Raw genomic sequence first — 18,959 nt, forward strand, 5'->3', positions numbered from 1 at the left:
AAACCAGTATTAACAGTATCAACCAATATTGACCAGTATAAACCAGTATTAAACCAATGTAAACCAGTATAAACCAGAGTAAAACAATATGAAACCAATATGAAACCAGTGTACACCAGTTTCAACCAATGCAAATCCAGCGTAAACCAGAATGAAACCAGTGTAAACCCATATAAAATTAGTGTAAACCAATATGAAACCAGTATAAAACCAGTATAACCCAGTGTAAACCAGTATGAAACCAGCATAAGACCACTGTAAACCAGTATAAAACCAGTGTAAACCAGTATACACCAATGTAAACCAGTATAAAACCAGTGTAAATCAGTATGAACCAGTATAACACCAGTGTAAACCAGTATGAAACCTGTATAAAACCAGCGTAAACCAGTTTGAAACCAGTGTAAACCAGTATGAGACTCCTATCAAACCAGTGTAAACCCATATAAAACCAGTGTAAACCAATATCAAACCACTATAAAACCAGTTTAACTCAGTGTAAAACCAGTGTAAACCAATATCAAACCACTATAAAACCAGTTTAACTCAGTGTAAAACCAGTGTAAACCAGTATGAAACCAGCATAAGACCACTGTAAACCTGTATAAAACCAGTGTTAACCAGTATACCTCAATGTAAACCAGTATAAAAACCACTGTAAACCAGTATAAAACCAGTGTTAACCAGAATAAAGCAGTACAAAGCTAGTTTAAACCAGTTAAAATCAGTACAAACGTTAGTAATAACTGGTATATGTTTCAGGTTGCTGTCACTGACCAAAGACCAGTATAAACCAGTATAAGAGTTCCAGGTTGTTGGTTGTGGTTGTAGTCTCTGACCTGAGATCAGGTGCTGAAGGTTTGTTCTTTCTCTTCTCCTGGTTCTGCTTGTTCTCCGCAGGTTCAGTCACTGAACAGTACAACCCATCTGGTCAGGGTCCTGAAGGTTCGTATTTGACCCCTATGAGTCCAGTCCTCAGTCTGCCACAGTCCACGATCTTGCTTTAAAATATATGCACGTCTTTGTCCACACTGAAACACAAAACAACCTCAAGACACTCGTTAGTCAACTGGTGGGGCGTCACGTCCTCACTGCGACCTCGTCACATGGCCATGTTTGGTAATCATCCACAGATGCTAACACACGCACATGGTTACATTTAGCTAACAAAAACACATGGTTTCATTTAGCTAACAAAAACACATGGTTACATTTAGCTAACAAAAACACATGGTTTCATTTAGCTAACAAAAACACATGGTTACATTTAGCTAACAAAAACACATGGTTTCATTTAGCTAACAAAAACACATGGTTACATTTAGCTAACAAAAACACATGGTTTCATTTAGCTAACAAAAACACATGGTTTCATTTAGCAAACAAAAACACATGGTTACATTTAGCTAACAAAAACACATGGTTTCATTTAGCTAACAAAAACACATGGTTTCATTTACATGGTTACATTTAGCTAACAAAAACACATGGTAACATTTACATGGTTACATTTAGGTGACAAAAGCACATGGTTTCATTTAGCTAACAAAAACACATGGTTTCATTTAGCTAACAAAAACACATGGTTTCATTTAGCAAACAAAAGCACATGGTTACATTTAGCTAACAAAAACACATGGTTACATTTACATGGTTATATTTAGCTAACAAAAACATGGTAACATTTACATGGTTACATTTAGGTGACAAAAGCACATGGTTTCATTTAGCTAACAAAAACACATGGTTTCATTTAGCTAACAAAAGCACATGATTACATTTAGCTAACAAAAGCACATGGTTACATTTAGCTAACAAAAATACATGGTTACATTTAGCTAACAAAAGCACATGGTTACATTTAGCAAACAAAAACATGGTTACATTTAGCAAACAAAAACACATGGTTACATTTAGCTAACAAAAACACATGGTAACATTTACATGGTTACATTTAGCAAACAAAAGCACATGGTTACATTTAGCTAACAAAAGCACATGGTTACATTTAGCTAACAAAAACACATGGTTACATTTAGCTAACAAAAGCACATGATTACATTTAGCTAACAAAAGCACATGGTTACATTTAGCTAACAAAAACACATGGTTACATTTAGCTAACAAAAGCACATGGTTACATTTAGCAAACAAAAACACATGGTTACATTTAGCTAACAAAAACGCATGGTTACATTTAGCTAACAAAAGCACATGTTTACGTTCAGCTAACAAAAGCACGTGTTTACATTTAGCTAACAAAGCACATGTTTACATTCAGCTAACAAAAGCACATGTTTACATTCAGCTAACAAAAAGTACATTCTTACGTTTGGCTAACAAAGCACATGTTTATGTTTAGCTAACAAAAGCATGTGTTACATTTAGCTAACAAAGCACATTTTTATCTTGTGTTTCAGGTGCAGAAAATGTGGAACTGGAGGATACCTGCTGACTTCCACATCAAGCCGCAAGTTCGATTCCTGCGCTACCGATTCCAGTGTACCAACCAATCAGCATGGCCGAGGAAATCAGACCCCTCCCACTAGCTATAGGCCCCGCCCACTCGGTGTTTTTGTTAAATATTTAAAATTTTGTTTATAGACATTTATTTTGTTTTAGTGAGAAAAAAAAATGTTTCAGCCGAATCTCGAAGGTGATTCTGTTCTGACTTGAAGAGGTTAAACAGGAAGTGATGTCATCATCTGTAAACTTCTACAATAAATGTTTTTGTCTATTTTGAACATCAAACTGAGGATTTGTCTTTTGTACAGAGATGTTAGCATGTTAGCACTAACTTCAGAAGAACGTTGTCCCTGCAGAACTCTGTAACGTGAGCTCTACCTGCAGACTTTGCTTCAAAGCTTGGTAACACTTTATATTAAGGTACTGTAATAAGCGTTAATTAATTATCCGCTGTGAGGGAAGGACAGAGGGATGTCGTATGCTGTAAAGCCCTGTGAGGCAAATTGTGATTTGTGATATTGGGCTTTATAAATAAAATTGATTGAAACTGATTGATTGATTAATGCTTAATAAGCAATGAGCACTTATAAGACAGATGTATAAGATGTTTATTACCATTAAAAAGACTATATAAGAGTTAATTATAGCATAAAATTACAGTTATTATTGCATAGAGGAGCATTATAAGCACTTAATAGAAACTTGATAACAGTTTATAAAGCTATCCTAAAAATTAATAAGATGTCTATTTACATTAATTATGATTTATAAGGGTTAATTATAGAATAATAACCACATTTATTACTGGTTTGTAAGACACTATAAGCCCCTATCAGATTAAATTAATAAGGTGTTATTGATAGTTAATCATGAATATTTGCAGCTACCAGATCTAAAGTGGGAACAGTGTTGTATAAAGGCTAATAAATTATTAATATGCTCTCAGGGCTCGAAACTAACGGTGTCCCGATGTCCCGGGGACTATTAAAATTGCTACTGGTTCACAAACATGTCTGGGACAATTCCAGGACAGCAAAAAAAAGTCAAAGCAATATGGAAATGGATGTTACTTACAACGTCATTACGTATGGGTATCTGAACATCGCTTTTGTCGCTTGAATAATTTAAATAAAAACTTATGAACAGCAAAAATACAGTGGCTTTTGCTGCACCTGATCTGGCTCCACAGGTGCGCGCATGCACACACACACACACACACACACACATACACACGGAACCCCTTCTTGGGTCCACCCTCTCCCTCTCTCCGCTGTTGCCTGCAGTAATTTCTCTATTGATACAGCCCATAATGCATCTAATCGGCTATTTTAAGTGTTACCTCTTCAGAACGAACCATGTCAAGTATGTTTTGAAATTCGTGTTATTTGTAAAGTCATCACATCTAGACATAATTTTGACATTACTATTAATCGTTTAACAGAAAGTTGAGAACTAGTAAAGGCTATTGCCAAACTCTGCAAAATGCATCCTGGGATATTATCTCAACTCACTGCATGATGGTCACGCTGGGTGCCACTCACCAGCTATGCTCGCCACTCCACATCAGAGCACTGGACCTAGCAATGCTGAGATGGTTGAAACAACTGATACTAGCCCCTCCAGTTCCGCTCCAGTTGGAGCAGGATGTGACACTTGGCTTTGGGACTCTGAAGACGATGTTTCATCTGTTTCTGCCCCTGTGGTAAGTTAGTTTGTTAAAGTAGGCTATAGGCTAACGTTAGCTTGTTGATTTTTAGCTGGTTCTAGTTCTTTGTGATAGCTAACACTAGCAACTCAGCTAATCATGTACATGATGGCCTTTCAAAGTTATAACATGTGACTGTGTGTTCTAAATTTTGATGTTTATGACAATGACGGTACAGTTAATCAGAACAGGTGTACTCGGTTCATTCAGTCAGTAATAATTAGGCTAGCAACTTTAGCTACAGAGATGAAGGTCACGCTTGAACTAGCAGCCAGTCATGTTTCTAAGTTTCCTACAGGTAAGTTGAGTATAATGAACAGACACATAGCAGTAGTATGTGTTAGCAGAACCTTAGTGTGTAACTGTGACACTCATAGGACATTGACTTTGACAGCGATTAAGAGAGCGTGTGTGCGTGTGTGTGTGTGTCGCAGCTCTTGGAGGGTGCAGCTAGAAATAGCTTCGGTAGCTAACGTTAAGTGCATCACTAATGACGTTCTGTGTGAGTTAAAGTGAGTGAAATGTGTGTGAAGATGGTTGAGATACAAAAATGACAGTAAATGTGTGAAGCAGGGTGAGCAGAGTGAATGTGTTAGGAGCATCGATGAGCTGTGTGTTATGTTGAGCAGGCTAATGGATATAGGCTGCGTCATGTTCATGCTAACTCCTGCTGATTTGCTAACGCCATAGCCTGACTTCATTCCTCTCTGTCAGTAAGGTTAAAGGAGGATTTCATACATTTTGGTAATTGAAGTTTGTATCAGGCTCAGTGTGTGAGTGTTTTATTATCACTCTTGTGAAACCATTGTGAGAGTAATTCAGTAATAGGCTGTGGATTAAAAACAAGGAAAGTTAGATTAAATGTGTTTATGGGTTTAATTCTGAGCCTTCTCTTTCAGAGGGAAGGGCTGACATGGCAGATGGTGTCAGATGGACTGCAGAAGCCGACCCTGGCTCTTGTAGCCATGCAGGTAAACAAAATAAACTCCCTAGAGAGGAATTAATATGCTACGGTGTATGTTTAGCAATCGTGACAGTGAAAGTTTTTTTCTTCTGTATTTCAGACAGTCCCAGGTCAGCATCTGAAGCAGTTCCTGGATGAAGTGGGACCTCTTCCTGGAAACACCTTCTCTGGTGTAAAACTCAACAGGAAACAAGTGGGTGATGATGACTTCCACAAAGTGAAAGATAAACTAATCAATGTCTTCTGTAACAACCTCACTATGTTGTTTGGCAACCTTGATGAGGGTGTCTTAAAGGCCGCTGCCACCATGTTTGACCTAAGCAACTGGCCTGAAGACATCACTGACCTGGCCACCTTTGGCCTGGCCGATGTTGAGACTTTTGTCACTCACGTTCAGAAAACTGATGGGTTACAGGGAGCTTTGTGGAACACTGTATTCACGAACAGTCAATCTAAGTAACAAAACTTTTGAAAAAGCCAAATGAACTCAGATCTGTCATTTTTTTTAGAACTCAACTATTAGGGTTTCCAATCCTTTTTTCCTGTTTTTGACAATAGTGGTTGCATTAAAAATCAATATGAAAAGGAAATATGTCCTTATGTTGTGTTTTCACCACCATTGGTAGGCTGAAGTCTTGATATCTGGATGTTGAAATAGGTGCATAATTAATAGAATTATTAACTTCAGTGAGTGCATAATAAAGAGTTTATGAATGTCAACAAAACACTGTTCCCACTTTAGATCCAGTAGCTGCAAAGACGCATTATGAGCTGTTAATAAGTGCATGTTAATAATTTATCAACATTTAATGTTTAAGAAACACCTTATTAATTTCATCTTATAAGGTCTTATAGTGTCTTATAAACCAGTAATAAATGTGGTTATTATTCTATAATTAATCCTTATATATTATAATTGATGTAAATAGACATCTTATTAATATTTAGTATAGATTTATAAACTGTTACCAAAGTTTCTATTAAGTGCTTATAATGCAATAAGCAAGAATAACTGTCAGTTATGCTGTAATAAACACTTAGTCTTATTAATATTAATAAGAATCTTATATAAGTGCTCATTAACTGTTAATTTGTGCTTATTAAGCATTAATTAATGCTTATTACAGTACCTTAATATAAAGTGCTACCCAAAACTTTAATTTCAGGCAAATCAAAAGATAAGTTTTTGAAAAGATATACTTCCTGTTTCTAGTAGGTGGTGCGGTCGCCATGACACCTAATGTGAATGTAGTCGTATTCAGGATTGGAGTCTCATCAAACACGTGAAGTTTGGGGCAGATTGGATCATGTATATTCTGGAGTTACAAACTACTTGCTGTTTGGTGGCAAAACATGGAAGTTTGGCGCAACATGGAAGTTTGACACTTCTCCACGGTCACATGGGTGGATAAAAAGTCAAGCTTTTAAAAACTTTTGATGTAGAAGGTCTGAAGATGTTAAAAACAAAAGTTGAAGATGATCAGATCAAATCTGTAGAAAGAGTTTGTTAAAGTATGACCCCTGGAAATGGCCTAAAAAATGCACAAAAGTGGCATGGTAAATTAAAAATGGCTGATTTCCTGTCGGATTTGGAGCATGGGTCCAAGATACTTTTTTGTACGTATTGGGACGTTACATGTGCCGACAAATTTCCGTACATGTAGGTGAAAGTAACTTCAGGGGCTGTTTTGTTGACGTTTTGCTGACATGTTCTCCCTGTGTCAGCGTAGGTTTCCTCCGGGTGCTCTGACATGTTCTCCCCGTGTCAGCGTGGGTTTCCTCCAGGTGCTCTGACATGTTCTCCCTGTGTCAGCGTGGGTTTCGTCCAGGTGCTCTGACATGTTCTCCCTGTGTCAGCGTGGGTTTCCTCCAGGTGCTCTGACATGTTCTCCCTGTGTCAGCGTGGGTTTCCTCCAGGTGCTCCAACGTGTTCTCCCTGTGTCAGCGTGGGTTTCCTCCAGGTGCTCCCACATGTTCTCCCTGTGTTAGCGTGGGTTTCCTCCAGGTGCTCTGACATGTTCTCCCTGTGTCTGTGTGGGTTTCCTCCAGGTGCTCCGACATGTTCTCCCTGTGTCAGTGTGGGTTTCCTCCAGGTGCTCCCACATGTTCTCCCTGTGTCAGTGTGGGTTTCCTCCAGGTGCTCCTACATGTTCTCCCTGTGTCAGTGTGGGTTTCCTCCAGGTGCTCTGACATGTTCTCCCTGTGTCAGTGTGGGTTTCCTCCAGGTGCTCTGACATATTCTCCCCATGTCAGCGTGGGTTTCCTCCAGGTGTTCCAACATGTTCTCCCTGTGTCAGCGTGGGTTTCCTCCAGGTGCTCTGACATGTTCTCCCTGTGTCAGCGTGGGTTTCCTCCAGGTGCTCTGACATGTTCTCCCCATGTCAGCGTGGGTTTCCTCCAGGTGCTCCAACATGTTCTCCCTGTGTCAGCGTGGGTTTCCTCCAGGTGCTCCCACATGTTCTCCCTGTGTCAGTGTGGGTTTCCTCCAGGTGCTCTGACATATTCTCCCCGTGGCAGCGTGGGTTTCCTCCAGGTGCTCCCACATGTTCTCCCTGTGTCAGCGTGGGTTTCCTCCAGGTGCTCTGACATGTTCTCCCCATGTCAGCGTGGGTTTCCTCCGGGTGCTCCGACATGTTCTCCCTGTGTCAGTGTGGGTTTCCTCCAGGTGCTCTGACATATTCTCCCCGTGGCAGCGTGGGTTTCCTCCAGGTGCTCCCACATGTTCTCCCTGTGTCAGCGTGGGTTTCCTCCAGGTGCTCTGACATGTTCTCCCCATGTCAGCGTGGGTTTCCTCCGGGTGCTCCGACATGTTCTCCCTGTGTCAGCGTGGGTTTCCTCTGGGTGTTCCGACATGTTCTCTCTGTGTCAGCGTGGGTTTTCTCCAGGTGCTCTGACATGTTCTCTCTGTGTCAGCGTGGGTTCCTCCAGGTGCTCCGACATGTTCTCCCTGTGTCAGCGTGGGTTTCCTCCAGGTGCTCTGACATGTTCTCCCCGTGTCAGCGTGGGTTTCCTCCAGGTGCTCCGACATGTTCTCCCCGTGTCAGCGTGGGTTTCCTCCAGGTGCTCTGACATGTTCTCCCTGTGTCAGCGTGGGTTCCTCCAGGTGCTCCGACATGTTCTCCCTGTGTCAGCGTGGGTTTCCTCCAGGTGCTCCCACATGTTCTCCCTGTGTCAGCGTGGGTTTCCTCCAGGTGCTCCGACATGTTCTCCCTGTGTCAGCGTGGGTTTCCTCCAGGTGCTCCAACATGTTCTCCCTGTGTCAGCATGGGTTTCCTCCAGGTGCTCCCACATGTTCTCCCTGTGTCAGTGTGGGTTTCCTCCAGGTGCTCTGACATGTTCTCCCTGTGTCAGTGTGGGTTTCCTCCAGGTGCTCTGACATGTTCTCCCCATGTCAGCGTGGGTTTCCTCCGGGTGCTCCGACATGTTCTCCCTGTGTCAGCGTGGGTTTCCTCCGGGTGTTCCGACATGTTCTCTCTGTGTCAGCGTGGGTTTCCTCCAGGTGCTCTGACATGTTCTCCCTGTGTCAGCGTGGGTTCCTCCAGGTGCTCCGACATGTTCTCCCTGTGTCAGCGTGGGTTTCCTCCAGGTGCTCTGACATGTTCTCCCCATGTCAGCGTGGGTTTCCTCCGGGTGCTCTGACATGTTCTCCCTGTGTCAGCGTGGGTTTCCTCCGGGTGCTCCGACATGTTCTCCCTGTGTCAGCGTGGGTTTCCTCCGGGTGTTCCGACATGTTCTCTCTGTGTCAGCGTGGGTTTCCTCCAGGTGCTCTGACATGTTCTCCCTGTGTCAGCGTGGGTTCCTCCAGGTGCTCCGACATGTTCTCCCTGTGTCAGCGTGGGTTTCCTCCAGGTGCTCTGACATGTTCTCCCCATGTCAGCGTGGGTTTCCTCCGGGTGCTCTGACATGTTCTCCCTGTGTCAGCGTGGGTTTCCTCCGGGTGCTCCGACATGTTCTCCCTGTGTCAGCGTGGGTTTCCTCCAGGTGCTCCGACATGTTCTCCCTGTGTCAGCGTGGGTTTCCTCCGGGTGCTCCGACATGTTCTCCCTGTGTCAGCGTGGGTTTCCTCCAGGTGCTCCCACATGTTCTCCCTGTGTCAGCGTGGGTTTCCTCCAGGTGCTCTAACATGTTCTCCATGTGTCAGCGTGGGTTTCCTCCAGGTGCTCTGACATGTTCTCCCCATGTCAGCGTGGGTTTCGTCCGGGTGCTTCCACATGTTCTCCCTGTGTCAGAGTGGGTTTCCTCCAGGTGCTCCGACATGTTCTCACTGTGTCAGCGTGGGTTTCCTCCAGGTGCTCCGACATGTTCTCACTGTGTCAGCGTGGGTTTCCTCCAGGTGCTCCCACATGTTCTCACTGTGTCAGCATGGGTTTCCTCCAGGTGCTCTGACATGTTCTCCCTGTGTCAGCGTGGGTTTCCTCCAGGTGCTCCAGCTTCCTTCCACAGTCCAAAGACATGCAGGTTAATTGGTGACTCTAAATTGTCCGTAGGTGTGAATGTGAGTGTGAATGGTTGTCTGTCTCTATGTGTCAGTCCTGTGATAGTCTGGTGATCTGTCCAGGGTGAACCCTGCCTCTCACCCAGTGTCAGCTGGGATAGGCTCTGCCCCCCGCAACCCGTAACAGAATAAGCAGGTAGAGAAAATGAATAAATGAATGATGAATAATGAAAAGCAGTGGGAGGAAGTAAAAACTTAAGCCCCATCCCTTTGCCATAGGAAACAGATTTTTGATTTGATTACTTTTTATTTATTTTTTTTAAGTGGGACAATATGTATTAATAAACAATTACTTAAATACATGAGATTATAGCCAGGCGGCTAATTTCCATCTCTAGTCCCATGGCAGGTTGATGTTAAACACAGAGAAGGCAACAATGCCAACAATAAGAAAATAATCGTAAAACAGAGTAAGACAAGCAAAATAACATACACAGAGACACAGCAGACCAAGAGTTGGGAGATCATAGAAATCTTTAGATAAGATAAGATACACCTTTATTGATCCCACAATTAAGAAATTCCAGTGTTACAGCAGTCAAGGAAAAAGAGTCAGATTAAAGATTTCAAAATTAGACTTAAAAAACTTAAATAACTAGGCATGCAAATAAGTACAAAAATCCAAGAGTCGGCGATAAATAACAATAACAATAACAATAATAATAATGAAAATAATAGGAAGTGGATAATAATGAGCAGCAGTGAATGAAAAATGAGCAGTGGATAAAGGGAGCACATCTAGTAGAAGTGATTGTATGTGCAAAACAGCAGACAGCTGTGGTGTCCATAAAGTGTCCATAGTGTCCATAAAGTGTCCCTAAAGTGTCCATAGTGTCCCTAAAGTGTCCATGGTGCAGTTTACTGTGAGTAGTGCTGGTTATGTAGCGTTACAGCAGCAGGCAGGAAGGACCTGCGATAGCGTTCCTTCACACACTTTGGGTGAATCAGTCTATCGCTGAAGGAGCTCTCCAGAGCTTTTATCTCCTCCTGCATGGGGTGGGAGTCATTAGTCCTCAGAAACGACAGCTTGACTGTCATCCTCCTTTCTCCCACCACCTGCACAGAGTCCAGAGAGCATCCCAGGACAGAGCTGGCCTTCTTGATCAGCTTGTCCAGTCTCTTCCTATCTGCAGCCGAGACGCTGCTGCCCCAGCAGACCACTCCGTAAAAGATGGCTTATGCCACCACAGTGTCAAAGAAGGTCTTCAGGAGCACCCCCTGCACTCCAAAAGACCTGAGCCGCCTCAGCAGGTAGAGTCTGCTTTGGCCTTTCCTGTACAGTGCTGTTATGTGATTAGTCCAGTCCAGTTTATTGTTAAGATGAACACCCAGGTATTTATAAAATGTCACCATCTCAATGTCCTTTCCCTGGATGTTCACCGGTGTTGGGGGGAGGAGTCTGCGTCTGCGGAAATCCACCATCAGCTCTTTGGTTTTCCCCGCGTTGATCTGAAGGTGGTTCCTCAGGCACCAGTCCTGGTTCAGTTCTCTGTACTCCCTGTCGTCCCCATCTGTGATGAGGCCGACTATGGCAGAGTCGTCAGAGAACTTCTGCAGATGACAGGTGGGGGTGTGGTATGAAAAGTCTGCAGTGTAGAGGGTGAAGAGGAACGGTGCCGGCACTGTCCCCTGTAGGGTGCCCGTACTGCAGACAACCAAGTCCGATACACAATCCTGGGTCCTGACATACTGCGGCCGGTCCATGAGGTAGTCCAGGATCCAGGATGTGAGGTGATTAGCCACCCCTATGTGCTCCAGTTTGTCCCTCAGAAGCGCAGGCTGTATGGTGTTGAAAGCGCTGGAGAAATCAAAGAACATGATTCTCACAGAGCTTCCGGGTTTCTCCAGGTGAGAAAGAGCTCTATGCAGGAGGAAGATGATGGCGTCGTCCACCCCAATGCCAGGCTGGTAGGCAAACTGCAGTGGGTCCATTGAAGGGCCTACTGCAGGGCGGAGACGAGACAGAACCAGGCGCTCCAGAGTCTTCATGAGGTGTGATGTTAATGCCACCGGTCTGAAGCTGCTGAAGTCCTTGGGGTGCAGAGTCTTGGGCACAGGTACCACGCAGGATGTCTTCCACAGCTGTGGTACTCTCCCCAGCCTCAGGCTCAGGTTGAAGATGGTTTCAACTATCCCGCACAGTTGGTCTGCGCAGGACTTCAGGAGCCTGGAGCTGATGCCGTCTGGACCCACAGCCTTCCTCGTCTTTATCCTTCTCAGCTGATCTCTCACCTGACAGATAGTGAAGGACAAGCTGGAGCAGGGGGGCTGTGTGCTGGGGGGTGGGGGTGATGAGGTGGGGGGAGGAGTGGGGAGTGGTGAGATGTCCAGGGGAGCGGGGGTGGGGGAGGTGTCGAAGCAGTGTGCCAGGAGTGTAGGTGGGGGGGAAGGTGAAGGTGAGGATGAGGGGGGTTGCAGCCGTGATGTCTGGGCCAGGGGAGGGGCAGACTGATCAAATCTATTGAAGAACAGATTCAGATCATTCACCCACTGCTGGTCACCTCTGGCCTGGGAGTCTGGCTGTTTGTGTCCTGAGATGGTTTTCAGACCTCTCCAGACTCTGCTGACGTTGCTCTGCTGCAGCTGTTCCTCCATGTTCTTTTTATATCCTTCCTTTCCTCACCTGATGTTTCTCCGTAGCTCCTTCTGCACGGCCTTCAGCTCCTCCTTGTTTCCAGAGTTAAAAGGTCTCCGCTTCACCTTCAGGAGAGCTTTTAACTCTGGAGTAAACCTGGGTCTGGTGTTGGAGAAGCAGCATACAGTCCTGGTGGGTACGATGCTTTCCACACAGAAGTTAATATAATCCGTAATGCATGATGTCATACTGTCAATGTCCTCTCCATGGGAATCACTGAGTACCTCCCACACAGTGGTCTCGAAGCAGTCTTTCAGGGCCTCCTCGGCCTCCTCAGACCACCTCTTCACAGTGCGGGTGGTTGCTGGTTCTCTCTGCACCAGAGGTCTGTAGACAGGCAGAAGATGAACCAGGTTGTGATCAGCTCTTCCCAGGGGGGGCAGGGGGGGTGAGTGGTATGCCTCCTTGGTGTTGGCATAAAATAAATCCAGTGTTTTATTGTCTCTGGTGTGGCAGGAAACATACTGGGCGAAGGTGGGCAGGGTGGTGGATGGACAGGTGTGGTTGAAGTCCCCAGAGATCAGAAGGAGGGCCTGAGGGTGCTGTGTTTGCAGCCTACTTGTAACAGAGTGGAGAACGTCACAAGCAGACTCAGCTTTAGCAGACGGGGGGACATACACTGCTACCATAATGACATGAGAAAACTCCCTGGGTAGATAATATGGTCTCATGTCAACAGCCAGCAGCTCAATGTCCCTGCAGCAATGCTGTTCCTTGATAGTGATGTGCCCAGAGTTACACCATCTATCATTCACAAACACAGCCAGCCCCCTTTCCTCTTACCGCTGTCCACTGTCCTATCGTGTCTGATGAGCTGGAATCCGTCCAGCGCGGCGATCGTGTCCGGTACTTCCACGTTCAGCCATGTCTCGGTAAACACCAGCACGCTGTTCTGCCGGGACTCCCTCTCATGGCGAGTCAGCGCCGACAGCTCATCCATCTTGTTGGGGAGCGATCTTACGTTCCCCATGACGACGGACGGGAGGACAGGTTTGTACTGTCTCCTCCGGTGTCGGCGCTGCACTCCGGCGCGACATCCCCGTTTCCATCTCTGCAGCTCGCCGGGAATGTCGTGCCTCTCCTCGGGCCGCACCACGGTGTGACGCAGCGCTAACAGCTGGTCCCAGGTGTAAACAATGGAGGCACGGCGGGGCGCCGGGTCCCCGCACACGATCGTATCCATAGCAAAATGGGAGAAAGACCGCTATAAGGAGAGTGGTCTTCGTCTCCATAACAAAACAGAACATAAGTGCTAGCTAGCTAACTGAAAGAAAACTCAAAATAAGAAGGTTAAATGAAAAGAAATTGAAAAAAAAACTCAGCGGTGAGCAGGAGCTGCTGTATAGTAGATATCAATTTATAAAGTGCCTGATTGCTAGTTAATGCGACGAGTGCTAAAGTGTCAAGTGCAAGAGTGTCAAGTGCTAAAGTGTCTGCTTGTTTAAGTACTTGTTATATTGCACATTGCTCAAAATTGCACCAAATAGTAAAGTGCTAGATTGAACTGCACGATGCCCATAGCACACGATTGCAGATGTGTGTCTAAATATTGCACAAAATTAGCATACAGACATGTATTATGTGCGCACCACTGCATAAAATTGACAATGGTGTCCAAACAATTTGCCTCATAGACAAATAAACAATACAAACAATATAAACATAATTAATGATCACAGTCCTGGTTTTCCAGTCGCCATGCTTTGAGATGACAGCTTACCTATAAAGATCGACTGCAGACTTTTCTGATGTTCTGACTCAAATAGGTTTCCCTCAAGGAGTTCTCTGGATTCAGCTCCATCCATCTGTTCTTCAGTCTGGACCAGTCGTCACAGTTTTCATAGTCGTCATTGTGCTGCACAGGTGTGGACTCTGGTGTGGATTCTGGGGCCAATCAGAACAGGTGTTTATATACTCAGATCATGTGACATTGGGATGGATGAACACGTGCATGCACCTGTTTTATTTGTATAAAGCTTCCACAAAATTGAATTTGCCTTCATTAATTTGGAGAAATCTGTGTTGGTGAATGTGCTCAGTCACAATCTAAGATAAGGTAATGTAAGGTAAGGTGAGGTAAGATGGTAAGGTAAGGTAAGATAAGTTAAGGTAAGGTAAAGTAAAGAAAGATAAGGTTAAGTAAGAAAAGAAAAGAAAAGAAACGAAAAGACAGAATAAGAGAAGGTTGGGGTTAGGCAAGGCAATGTAAGCTAAAATAAGGTTACGTAAGGTAAGGTAAGGTAAGGTCATATATGATATGGTAAGGTAAAGTAAGGTAAGGTAAGGTAAGATATGGTAATCCCATCCAATCTGCTTATTTATATAGTACATTGTAAAAAAAAACAACAAGGTTACCAAAGTGCTGGACAACAAATTTAAATAAACACAGTAGATAGATAAATAAAAATCAAATGTTAAATAAATAAAGAAATACATAAATAAAAAACACAGTAAAATGAAAAGTATATAAAAGCACTAAAAATACGTAAAACACAAGGTAACCAACCAGTGATTTATAAACTATAAAAGACAAACAAGGACAGAGACCACACAACTCTCATGATGAATTAAAAGCCAAGGAATAAAAGTGAATTTTAAGACGGGATTTAAAAGTTTCTAGGTGGGGGCCATTTTGACGTGGGAGGGTAACTCATTCATTAATTTAGGAGCTACCCCTAAAAAGCCACGGTCGCCCCTAGTGTTTAGTCTGGTTTTCGGGACGACAAGACGCAGCTGATCAGCGGACCTCAATGCTCTTGAGGGAGTGTAGACATGTATGAGGTCCGCAATGTACTGAGATGTCAATCCATTTAACGACGTAAAAAACAAATGTTAAATGTTAAAAACAAGCAGTAAAATTTTAAAATTAACTCTAAAATGAAAATGTCTTTTCTGTCGATCTGTCCTTAATTGGAGACAAGACGTGTTGATGTGCTGCAGTAAGCGAGTTGTGTCATTTCCGGTGTTTCTGTGACAGCGTTTCTGTGCTGCTCTAGCGAACTCTACTAGCCTGCTTTCTGCTTTTTCCTCATTTAAGTTGCTTTAACATCTACTTCAAGTCTTAACCCACACTAGTTCTGTTTAAGCACTTATAGCTCTCCTCCTTTCTACGACTTCCCTGCTAATCTCTTAGCTGTTGTTTGCACGTTATTAGCCTTGGTAGCTACATTAGCTCAACAGTTAGCGATGGCTTCTGCGTCTCCTGCTCTTTCTTGCTCGGTGTGCCAAATGTTCAGTTATGCCTCTGCCTCCTTTAGCGACAGTGGTAATTGTAAGAAGTGTAGCTTATTTGCTGCGTTGGAGGCGAGGCTTAGTGAATTAGAAGCGCGGCTCCGCACCATGGAAAATCATTCAGTAGCTGCGGTAGTTAGCCAGCCCCCTGTAGCCGGAGCGGAGCCACATAGCATAGCCTTAGCCTCTGCTAGCGGTCCCCCGGTAACTCCCGTTCAGCCGGGAGGTTGGGTAACCGTTCGTGAGAAGCGCAGCTCCAAGCCGAAGCCCACGGCTCACCACCAGCCTGTTCACGTTTCCAACCGCTTTTCCCCACTCAGCGACACACCCGCTGAGGATAAAACTCTGGTTATTGGCAGCTCTATTCTGAGGAACGTGAAGTTAGCAACACCAGCGGCCATAGTCAAATGTATCCCTGGGGCCAGAGCGGGCGACATTGAGTCAAATTTAAAACTGCTGGCTAAAGCTAAACGTAGATTCATAAAGATTGTTATTCACGTCGGCGGCAATGACACCCGGTTACGCCAATCGGAGGTCACTAAAATTAATATTGCCTCGGTGTGTGAATATGCAAAAACGATGTCGGACTCCATAGTTTTCTATGGACCCCTCCCAAATCTGACCAGTGATGACATGTTTAGCCGCATGTCATCATTTAATCGCTGGCTGTCCAGGTGGTGTCCAGCAAACGATGTGGGTTTCGTTAATAATTGGCAAACTTTCTGGGGAAAACCTGGTCTTATTAGGAGAGACGGCATTCATCCCACTTTGGATGGAGCTGCTCTCATTTCTAGGAACCTGGCAAACTTTATTAGTAAATCAAATCCCTGACAACCCAGAGTTGAGACCAGGACAGAGAGTTGCAGTCCTAAATGCCTCTCTGAGCTTCTAGTTTAGTTACCCAGCCATAGTTTTCATAGTTTTATACAAACGGTGTCTGTCCCCCGACCACCTAAATTATTTAAATCTAAAATTAAACAAAGAGGAGTTGTGCATAACAACCTCATAAAAATTAAAACCTCTTCTGTGACAGAAAGACAAAACAGGAGAATTAAATGCGGACTGTTAAATATCAGGTCTCTATCGTCTAAAGCAGTGTTAGTAAACGAATTAATTTCAGATAATCATATTGATTTACTCAGCCTCACTGAAACCTGGCTGTGTCAAGATGAATATGTTAGTCTAAATGAGTCCACTCCTCCCAGTCATAATAATACCCACATTCCTCGAGGCAGCGGCCGAGGAGGGGGAGTTGCAGCCATTTTTAATTCTAGTCTGTTAATCAGCCCTAAACCTAAACTAGATTATAATTCATTTGAAAGCCTCGTTCTTAGTCTTTTACATCCGACCTGGAAAACCTCGCAGCCACTTTTATTTGTTATAGTGTACCGTGCTCCTGGCCCGTATTCTGAATTTGTATCTGAATTCTCAGAGTTTTTATCCAGTTTAGTTCTTAAATCAGATAAAGTTATTATTGTAGGCGATTTTAACATTCATGTCGACGTTGATAATGACTCCCTGGCTACCGCGTTTATCTCATTATTAGACTCTATTGGCTTCAGTCAGGGTGTACATGAACCCACTCACTGTTTCAACCATATCCTCGATCTAGTTCTGACGTATGGAATTGAAATTGATAACCTAACAGTCTTTCCACAGAATCCTTCAGATCTTGAATGTTGCAAAGCTGTGCACTAAAAAAAAAAGATGTCCTTTTTTGGCTTAGTAGGCTATTGCCATCCATGGATTTGTGATTTTGTGGAGATCTTCCAACCCTTGTATGACATCACTCAGGGGGAAGACATTTGGCCATGACTGACATATTGACTTCTACTGACAAAAACTGCTCACCTGACTACTGCAGGACGACTACACTGGCAAGTATATCACTGACCATGTCCACTGTTACCTTAAAGCAGTGTCATGTCATTAACTAATCAACATTACTCCCAGCAGCTGAAGATGAAGAACGACATCTCTGTCTGGAACTGGTTAACAAGGCATCAAATCCACCTGATGCATTGTTTGACACTGTTGTGCAATTAACCATGTTTTTTGAAGTACATCTTTTCTAAGGTCAAAACCGCCCTTCCTGAGCCACAGCCGAACAACTTCACACCGACTGGGTGGTGATCAAGGACCTCAGAAGACAACACTGGTAGCAGCCACAGTGGATTGGGACAAACCAGGTGCTGCTGATGACTGCATCTGGATAGCTGAGAGAGACACCTGGATCCATGCATCCCGGTATTGTGACTGTGGCCTGGTAACCACAGCTGAGATTACCAGGGTCTGCAGCTGACAACAAGGTGACAAGCATCTTGGCAAAGGTAAAGCCTGACAAGAACTGGGCTTAAAACATTCTCAAATATTCACACCTGATCCGTCAAAGATGCTTAAGAATAAACTGATATCACCGAGGGCGCAAGAAGACACAGAGGGGAGACGTGGCATTGGCATGTCACGAACACGGACATAAGACATCCCAGAAGAAGACAGTAGCAGTGCCGTTATGGAACAACAATTGATCAGAAACAAAAGACAGTTGAGTGAACAGAATGATTGCTTTTCCTCACATTGTAAAAAAGTCATTGTACAATCCTCTGTAATGTCTGTCCTCGATTTTGGTGATGTCATATATATGAATACCACATCCTCAACTCTGAAACCTTTAGACGCTATTTATCATAGTGTCTTACGCTTCATCACAGGGGATTCATTTTATACTCACCACTGCACTTTATATAGTAAAGTTGGCTGGTCCTCTTTTGCTACCCGCAGAGAACAGCACTGTTTTTTACTTATCTATAAGGCCCTACTTGGGAAGCTACCAAGATATTTAACCTCACTTTAAAACTCCGCGCCACTGGACTCCATACACGCTCACAATCCCATATCAGTCTAAACATTCTCCATGTAAACACCAATCTTGGAAAGACAGCTTTCACCTTCTATGCTCCATACCACTGGAATAATCTACAGGAGTCACTGAAACTTAACAAACTCATTTCAATAGAGGCTTTCAAAGCTCTACTTAATGTCGCGGTCCCGAGCACTCAGTCATGTTCTTGTTATTCCTAGTCTGGCTGTCTATTTTATTCGGCATTTTATATTACTGTACTCGTTTACTGCATTATGTGTTGTGATATGTATTCTGAACTTTTTAACTTCTTAATCGTAGACTAATTCTTAGTCTGGTTTACTATTATATTTGGCACTTTACACTTATGTACTCTTCAATTCAATTCAATTCAATTTTATTTATAAAGCCCAATATCACAAATCACAATTTGCCTCACAGGGCTTTACAGCATACGACATCCCTCTGTCCTTAAGACCCTCACAGCGGATAAGGAAAAACTCCCCAAAAAAAACCCCTTTAACGGGGGGAAAAAAAACGGTAGAAACCTCAGGAAGAGCAACTGAGGAGGGATCCCTCTTCCAGGACGGACAGACGTGCAAT

The 18,959-nt window shown here is 43.9% G+C and overlaps 2 protein-coding genes across 20 annotated transcripts in view; both read left to right on the forward strand.

Annotated features, from left to right (window-relative positions):
• LOC117262996 (uncharacterized) overlaps positions 1-2,751 on the forward strand; it is a 34,940-nt gene extending 32,189 nt beyond the window's left edge. For all 19 annotated transcript variants that reach the window (XM_078175670.1, XM_078175673.1, XM_078175667.1 and 16 more), the window contains 2 exons: positions 901-945; positions 2,421-2,751. In XM_078175670.1, coding sequence (XP_078031796.1) covers positions 901-945; positions 2,421-2,455 — 80 coding nt within the window. In that variant the 3' untranslated portion in view covers positions 2,456-2,751. The remainder of the gene's footprint in view (positions 1-900; positions 946-2,420) is intronic.
• A 1,232-nt stretch (positions 2,752-3,983) lies between these two features.
• LOC144467324 (uncharacterized) lies at positions 3,984-5,717 on the forward strand. The gene is made up of 3 exons (XM_078175710.1): positions 3,984-4,168; positions 5,071-5,142; positions 5,236-5,717. Exons 1-3 carry the CDS (start codon positions 4,013-4,015, stop codon positions 5,593-5,595), a joined length of 588 nt encoding a protein of 195 aa, XP_078031836.1. The 5' UTR covers positions 3,984-4,012; the 3' UTR covers positions 5,596-5,717.
• Positions 5,718-18,959: the final 13,242 nt, after the last annotated feature.

Source organism: Epinephelus lanceolatus, chromosome 16, assembly GCF_041903045.1.
Source record: "Epinephelus lanceolatus isolate andai-2023 chromosome 16, ASM4190304v1, whole genome shotgun sequence".
NCBI lineage: Eukaryota > Metazoa > Chordata > Actinopteri > Perciformes > Serranidae > Epinephelus > Epinephelus lanceolatus.

Bases quoted from the DNA above. Each gene is read 5' to 3' on its own strand.
- LOC144467324 (XM_078175710.1), top strand. From the start codon at position 4,013: ATGCTCGCCACTCCACATCAGAGCACTGGACCTAGCAATGCTGAGATG. The intron at 4,169-5,070 runs GTAAGTTAGTTT...CTTCTCTTTCAG, and splicing joins CATCTGTTTCTGCCCCTGTG to AGGGAAGGGCTGACATGGCA. The intron at 5,143-5,235 runs GTAAACAAAATA...TCTGTATTTCAG, and splicing joins TGGCTCTTGTAGCCATGCAG to ACAGTCCCAGGTCAGCATCT.